Source organism: Salvelinus namaycush, chromosome 41 (genome assembly GCF_016432855.1).
Source record: "Salvelinus namaycush isolate Seneca chromosome 41, SaNama_1.0, whole genome shotgun sequence".
NCBI lineage: Eukaryota > Metazoa > Chordata > Actinopteri > Salmoniformes > Salmonidae > Salvelinus > Salvelinus namaycush.
This window is the reverse complement of record NC_052347.1, coordinates 20,300,372-20,308,361: the sequence shown is the minus strand read 5'-3', so window position 1 is coordinate 20,308,361 and position 7,990 is coordinate 20,300,372. Positions and strand designations below refer to the sequence as shown.

Below are 7,990 nucleotides of genomic sequence, written 5' to 3'. Positions count from 1 at the left end.
AGAGGCATGGGGAATACGTGGAAGAAGTGCATGGATGTATGCCTGCCTGAGGTAGTCCATGGAAATGTGCTGTTTTTCTGATGAAGGACACAGTGAACAGTGTCAATATGGGCCCCCTGCCCAGAGAATGTCCATGTGCTGTGAACAAAGTGGAGTGGTGAAGCAGTATAGTGGAAAAGGTGAAATAACACACTCTTACATAACAAAAACATTGACTCACTCAACCCCTCATCCATAAGATGGTTTTCATAGACAAATGTCAGAATGACTAATGATGTTCAATTCTATTCTAATTTATTCTATATTCTTCATCTATTCTGTTCTTTTCAAATTGTCCATGACTTTAGGCTACTAGAATGTCTATTTTCCATCCTCAATAACTGACAGTTCTATTTTTATTTTCAGCCTTATGGGCCATTTCCTGATTCATCTCCCTGACCTCCAACCCCACCCCCACCTCCCCGCTATGAATCCCCAAGACTGCACCTCCATCCCTGGGGATTTCAACCTCTCCTCCTCCTCCAGGGGCTACTCCACAGTCACCAACCTCTTCATGAACGAGTCCGGCGAGAGCGCTCCCTTCCAGGACAGCAGCACCGTTATCACCGCAGTAATCTCTATGACTGTATTCATGGTGGGCCTCCTGGGAAACACGCTGGCCATCTACGTGGTCCTGCGCTATGCCAAGATGAAGACTGTCACCAACATGTACCTTCTGAACTTAGCTCTGGCAGATGAATTGTACATCTTAGGACTTCCCTTCCTGACCACCCAGAACGTGCTCTCTTATTGGCCGTTCGGGCAGTTTCTGTGCCGCGTGGTCATGACGGTAGACTCCATCAACCAGTTCACCAGCACCTTCTGCTTGACCGTGATGAGCATTGACCGCTACCTGGCCGTGGTGCACCCCATTCGGAGCGTCAAGTGGCGGCAGCCGAAGGTGGCTAAGATCATCAACGGGCTGGTGTGGGTGGTGTCGTTCGTGGTGGTGCTGCCGGTCACCATCTACTCAGATGTTCAGGACCGCTTCAACTCGTGCAACATGAGCTGGCCTGATCCCCAGGAGCTGTGGTCAACGGTCTTCATCCTCTACACGGCCATCTTGGGCTTCTTCGGCCCCCTGCTGATCATCTGCCTCTGCTACCTGCTCATCATCATCAAGGTATAGTTGGGTTGTACTATAACCCACATCCTCTTTAGTCTTATGTTGTTCATTGTTTGTTCATTGTTTAAGGCCCCTTCCATTTGTTTGAGACCCCATTCCATTTGTTTAAGGCCCCTTCCATTTGTTTGAGGCCCCATTCCATTTGTTTGAGACCCCATTCCATTTGTTTGAGACCCCATTCCATTTGTTTGAGACCCCATTCCATTTGTTTGAGACCCCATTCCATTTGTTTGAGGCCCCATTCCATTTGTTTGAGGCCCCATTCCATTTGTTTGAGGCCCCATTCCATTTGTTTGAGGCCCCATTCCATTTGTTTGAGACCCCATTCCATTTGTTTGAGGATCCAGTCCATTTGTTTGAGACCCCATTCCATTTGTTTGAGGATCCAGTCCATTTGTTTGAGACCCCATTCCATTTGTTTGAGACCCCATTCCATTTGTTTGAGGCCCCATTCCATTTGTTTGAGGCCCCATTCCATTTGTTTGAGACCCCATTCCATTTGTTTGAGGATCCAGTCCATTTGTTTGAGACCCCATTCCATTTGTTTGAGGATCCAGTCCATTTGTTTGAGACCCCATTCCATTTGTTTGAGGATCCAGTCCATTTGTTTGAGACCCCATTCCATTTGTTTGAGACCCCATTCCATTTGTTTGAGACCCCATTCCATTTGTTTGAGACCCCATTCCATTTGTTTGAGACCCCATTCCATTTGTTTGAGATCCCATTCCATTTGTTTGAGGATCCAGTTCATTTGTTTGAGACCCCATTCCATTTGTTTGAGACCCCATTCCATTTGTTTGAGACCCCATTCCATTTGTTTGAGACTCCATTCCATTTGTTTGAGGCCACCTTCCATTTGTTTGAGACCCCATTCCATTTGTTTGAGACCCCATTCCATTTGTTTGAGGCCACCTTCCATTTGTTTGAGGCCCCAATCCATTTGTTTGAGACCCCATTCCATTTGTTTGAGGCCACCTTCCATTTGTTTGAGGCCCCAATCCATTTGTTTGAGACACCATTCCATTTGTTTGACGCCCCATTCCATTTGTTTGAGGCCCCATTCCATTTGTTTGAGGCCCCATTCCATTTGTTTGAGGCCCCATTCCATTTGTTTGAGGCCCCATTCCATTTGTTTGAGACCCCATTCCATTTGTTTGAGACCCCATTCCATTTGTTTGAGACCCCAATCCATTTGTTTGAGACCCCATTCCATTTGTTTGAGACCCCATTCCATTTGTTTGAGACCCCATTCCATTTGTTTGAGGCCCCAATCCATTTGTTTGAGGCCCCATTCCATTTGAGTCCTTAATCCCTTCTTCCCACTGTCCCAAACTTAATTCTAATGGTTCTTAGGTTTGTTTCTATTTCCAAACCCAATGGACCAGTGCCTTAGACCCTGGCCTGGGCCTAAAACCTCTCCAAACCACTATAAAACCTCTCAATATAGTGATCGTCAAAGGTGTCCATGTCCAAAGGTATTCCTTCACAAAGTCACAGACCAAAACCTCCCATTCATTACAGGTCAAGTCTGCCGGGGCCAGGGCGGGCCTGACCAGGCGGCGCCGCTCTGAACGCAAAGTCACCCGCATGGTGGTCATCATCGTGGTGGTCTTCGTCATCTGCTGGCTGCCCTTCTTCACCACCAACATAGTCAACCTCGTCTTCATCATACCAGAAAACAGTGTCACCGCCGGCGTCTACTTCTTCCTGGTCATCATGACCTACGTCAACTCCTGTGCCAACCCGCTCCTCTACGGCTTCCTGTCTGACAACTTCAAGCAGAGCTTCAGGAAGGTCCTGTGTCTCCACAAGGCGAACGGGGTTGGGGTGGGGGACGGAGGAGACATGGGGAGCGGAGGGGGACGTCCCATATCCCCTAGGCTGGAGAGGGTGGAGACGACGCAGCAGCATGACCCGCTCTTCACCCCCCGGATCATGGACTTCAACAATGGACACATGCAGAACAACCAAGTAGGTAAATCTATAGAAATAAAACGACTAGAACGGACATTCGTTCTGTGATGGGTGGACTACTAATTCTATGGGTCAATATTCTACCCAAGAACTGTGAATGGCTGTCAGGTATCAATTATTTTGGTCAGTCTGCCAAAGATAATCTTGAAGGCTGTCAGTTTCATTCATTGGTAGTCAACTGCAGCATACAATATAACTAGATTCACAGCCAATTTATATGTCATTTATATTTATCTAAATGATAGTACTTGATCGTTTTTTCACCTGCAGAGCATCTTAAGAAGTAGAATAGATTAATAAGCACTTACTACACAGGGTGTTTACCCTTCTCCTTGGCCCACAACTGCTTTACAGCATAGAGGGTGAGAGGAGCTGAAAAATCACTCTGGAAGCCTAACATAGTAAATCCTCCTGATCAGAAGCTTTGACGCTGAGGGGATCCAGTGTACTGTGTGCTGATAGTTAGTTACATCCGCTAGTACTGTAAATGGGTACCACTGATTTCTCCTCTACGGTTGATGCCTCCAGCGTATTTCATTTTTTTAAAGTTCTGAGTGCTATGCATTTCGCTAGTATTTTTGCATCACAACATTGAAGTGTAAGGGGCCTCCAGTTTTTTAGATAGACTGGGTCTTTATATTTGCCATCTGGCTCTTGTTTTAATAATAGAGAAATCAGACCTTCCTGTTGAGTGCCTGACAGACTACCATTTCTATAGGAGTAGTTAAAACAATCTAACAATGGCACTTTTAGTATTTAAAAAAAGGCTTGATATACCTCTACCGGTATGCCATCAAGCCCTGGGTTTTTTTCAGACTGAAAGGATTTAATAGCATCAAAAAGTTCTTCCTCTGTAATTTGGCCTTCGCACTGATCTTTCTGTACATTTGTTAATTTTCTATTTTTTCTATTATTTGGAAAGAATTCCTTACTGTAATCTTCATTCAGTGGGAGAGGATGAGACGGAAAAGAGAACATCTGCCTAAAATAATTAGCTTCCTCTTTTAAAATACCATTCGGAGAATCATAGATGACTCCGTCTTCAGTAACGAGTTTCTGCAAATAGTTTTTGTTAGTGTTCCTGTATTGGAGATTCAGGAAGAATTTTGTGCATTTTTCTCCATATTCCATCCAGTTTGCTTTATATTTGTAATAGATTACATTAGATCGTTCTTGAATAAGTTCCTCAAGTTCTTTTTGTTTTCCTATTACTTATGTTGTATCTCTGTAGTATCATTTTTATTAATATCTATCTGTACTATTAGTTCATGTATTTCCTTTGTTAGTCTTGTCTCTTTAGCCAGAAACTGCTTTTTATTATTGATGAATATTGAATTGAATGACCCCTGAAGGTACATTTAAAGGTATCCCAAACAATAAGGGGATTTGCTGAACCTATACTATACTAGAAAAATTCTGTTATAAATGATTTTGTCTTAGTTAAAAATACGTTGTCCTCCCGTAAACTTTGATTAAATTTCCAATATCCCTGTCCACGTGGAAAATATATAAGAGTTATGTGAATGCGAATTAGATGATGATCCGATCACATTCTGTTTCCTATTCCTAAAACTTTTTTGCAAGAGAGAAAGAGACAAGAAAGTAGTCAAGACGACTAGCTTGATTAAGTCTCCTCCATGTATATCTCACTAGGTCGGTTTTTTTTTCATCTCCAAATATCCACTATTTCTAATGCGTCCATAATATGTGTGATTTCCTTAGGAGCACGGTGATGATAGTTTGTAGAGTGATTACCTTTACGGTCCATTGAGATTTTCAAAAGGATCCACCTTCCTTGTCAATCATTCCTGACTATTTGCACATTTAGATCTAAATTTCTGTTAATTTATATCATCACACCTTTTGAGTTCCTTTGTCCATGACAGAAAAGTATTTCACCACCCCATTCCTTTTTCCACACAACTTCATCTAAGGATGTAGAGTGAGTTTCCTGTAAACAGTATATGTTATATTCCTTTTCTTTTAGCCATGTAAAGACTGATCTTCTTTTTTTATCTGCTAAACCATTACAATTATATATATTTTATTTTATTTATTTAACCTTTATTTAACCAGGTAGGCTAGTTGAGAACAAGTTCTCATTTACAACTGTGACCTGGCAAAGATAAAGCAAAGTAGACAACAAACAACAACACAGAGTTGCACATGGAATAAGCAAACATACAGTCAATTATACAATAGAAAAAGTCTATATACTGTGTGTGCAAATGAGGTAGGATAAGGGAGGTAAGGCAATAAATAGGCCATAGTGGCGAAATAATTACAACATAGCAATTAAACACTGGAGTGATAGATGTGCAGAAGATGAGTGTGCAAGTAGAGATACTGGGGTGCAAAGGAGCAAAATAAATAAAATATATAACAGTATGGGGATGACGTAGTTGGATGGGCTAGTTACAGATGGGCTATGTACAGGTGCAGTGATCTGTGAGCTGCTCTGACAGCTGGTGCTTAAAGTTAGTGAGGGAGATATGAGTCTCCAGCTTCAGTGATTTTTGCAGTTCGTTCCAGTCATTGGCAACAGAGAATTGGAAGGAAAGGCGGCCGAAGCAGGAATTGGCTTTGGGGGTGACCACTGAAATATACCTGCTGGAGCGCGTGATACAGGTGGGTGCTGCTATGGTGACCAGTGAGCTGAGATAAGGCGGGGCTTTACCTAGCAGAGACTTATAGGGGACCTGGAGCCAGTGGGTTTGGCGACGAATATGAGGCGAGGGCCAGCCAATGAGAGCATACAGGTCGCAGTGGTGGGTAGTATATGGGGCCTTGGTGACAAAACGGATGGTACTGTGATAGACTGCATCCAATTTGCTGAGTAGAGTGTTGGAGGCTATTTTGTAAATGACATCGCCAAAGTCAAGGATCGGTAGGATAGTCAGTTTTACGAGGGTATGTTTGGCATCATGAGTGAAGGATGCTTTGTTGCGAAATAGGAAGCCAATTCTAGATTTAATTTTGGATTGGAGATGTTTAATATGAGTCTGGAAGGAGAGGTTACAGTCTAACCAGACACCTAGGTGTTTGTAGTTGTCCACATATCTGAACCGTCCAGAGTAGTGATGCTGGACGGGCGGGCAGGTGTGGGCAGCGATCGGTTGAAGAGCATGCATTTAGTTTTACTTACATTTAAGAGCAGTTGGAGGCAACGGAAGGAGAGTTGTATGGCATTGAAGGCCGTCTGGAGGTTAGTAAGCACAGTGTCCAAAGAAGGGCCAGAAATATACAGAATGGTGTCGTCTGCCTAGAGGTGGATCAGAGAATCACCAGAATTGAGAATTGAACCCTGTGGCACCCCCATAGAGACTGCCAGAGGTCTGGACAACAGGCCCTCCGATTTGACACACTGAACTCTGTCTGAGAAGTAGTTGGTGAACCAGGCGAGGCAGTCATTTGAGAAACCAGGGCTGTTGAGTCTGCCGATAAGAATACAGTGATTGAGTCGAAAGCCTTGGCCAGGTCGATGAAGACGGCTGCACAGTACTGTCTTTTATCGATGGCGTTTATGATATCGTTTATTACCTTGAGCGTGGCTGAGGTGCACCCATGACCAGCTCGGAAATTGGATTGCACAGCGGAGAAGCTACGGTGGGATTCGAAATGGTCAGTGATCTGTTTATTAACTTGTCTTTTGAAGACTTTAGAAAGGCAGGGCCAGATGGATATACAGTGGGGAGAACAAATATTTGAAACACTGCCAATTTTGCAGGTTTTCCCACTTACAAAGCATGTAGAGGTCTGTAATTTTTTATCATAGGTACACTTCAACTGTGAGAGACGGAATCTAAAACAAAAATCCAGAAAATCACATTGTATGATTTTTAAGTAATTCATTTGCAGTTCCCACCCATCCAGGACATCTACTCAAAACGTTGCCTGGGGGCGGGTGGCAGCATTATCAAGGATCAAACACACCCCAGCCACTCCTTTACCGTCGGGCAGATGGTATCGGAGTATGAGGTCTGATAGCAACAGACTCAGAGACAGTTTCTATCTACAAGCCATCAGACTGCTGAACAACTGGTCCGACCACCTCCACTGACTCTGCACACCTTAGCACCACTCACTTACTCACTCACACAACCTCACAGATATGCAGTCATCCACACACACACACACGCACGCACGCACGCACGCACGCACGCACGCACGCACGCACGCACGCACGCACGCACGCACGCACGCACGCACGCACGCACGCACGCACGCACACACGCACACACACACAATCACACACATTCATGCTACACACACATCACAACTGCTGCTACCAGACTCTTATTATCATTGTCAAATTTTGCACAATTTATACACTTGCCCACCAATCGCCCCTTCCCAAAACACATGTAAATATTGGACTATAAACTGTGCCTTCCTATATTATACTTATGCAAAAAGAAAAATGATATTCTACTGAGCCATTTACTTTATATTTTAATTCTAATCTTTTATTATGTCTTACTGTTGTTGCGTTGTCAAGAAGGAACCTGCAAGTAAGCATTTCGTTGGATGATGTAAACCATGTGTGTCCTGTACATAAGACTAATAAAACATAAAGCTTTACTTGTTTGTGCGTGTGTGAATAGATTCTTGGTGATCTCCATGGAGTGACTTGTCTCCATCTGAGAGCTGTGTCTTTGTCTAGTACTCCCTGTTAGTGTGAATGTGTTTCTTTGATGCCATAATGTGAGAATACACAATCATCAAAGCAGCTCTGTGTGACATATCAGACAGAAGATGCTCAGAGAGATGTCCTCTTTTCTATTATATCTTAAAAGAGATTTATCGTCCCTTTTACAGTTTGAAGATTAAAAACAAATCGTGACTGACGGG

The 7,990-nt window shown here is 43.5% G+C and overlaps 1 protein-coding gene across 1 annotated transcript; it reads left to right on the top strand.

The window, feature by feature from the left end:
* The first annotated feature begins 466 nt into the window (after positions 1–466).
* Positions 467–7,123, top strand: LOC120034283 (somatostatin receptor type 5-like). The gene is made up of 3 exons (XM_038980787.1): positions 467–1,162; positions 2,687–3,136; positions 7,013–7,123. The coding sequence occupies exons 1-3, from the start codon at positions 467–469 to the stop codon at positions 7,121–7,123; spliced, it is 1,257 nt and encodes a 418-aa protein (XP_038836715.1).
* Positions 7,124–7,990: the final 867 nt, after the last annotated feature.

Coding starts and splice junctions, on each gene's coding strand:
- LOC120034283 (XM_038980787.1), top strand. CDS start 467: ATGAATCCCCAAGACTGCACCTCCATCCCTGGGGATTTCAACCTCTCC. Junction 1,163..2,686: donor ACCTGCTCATCATCATCAAG/GTATAGTTGGGT, acceptor CATTCATTACAG/GTCAAGTCTGCCGGGGCCAG. Junction 3,137..7,012: donor GACACATGCAGAACAACCAA/GTAGGTAAATCT, acceptor CCACCCATCCAG/GACATCTACTCAAAACGTTG.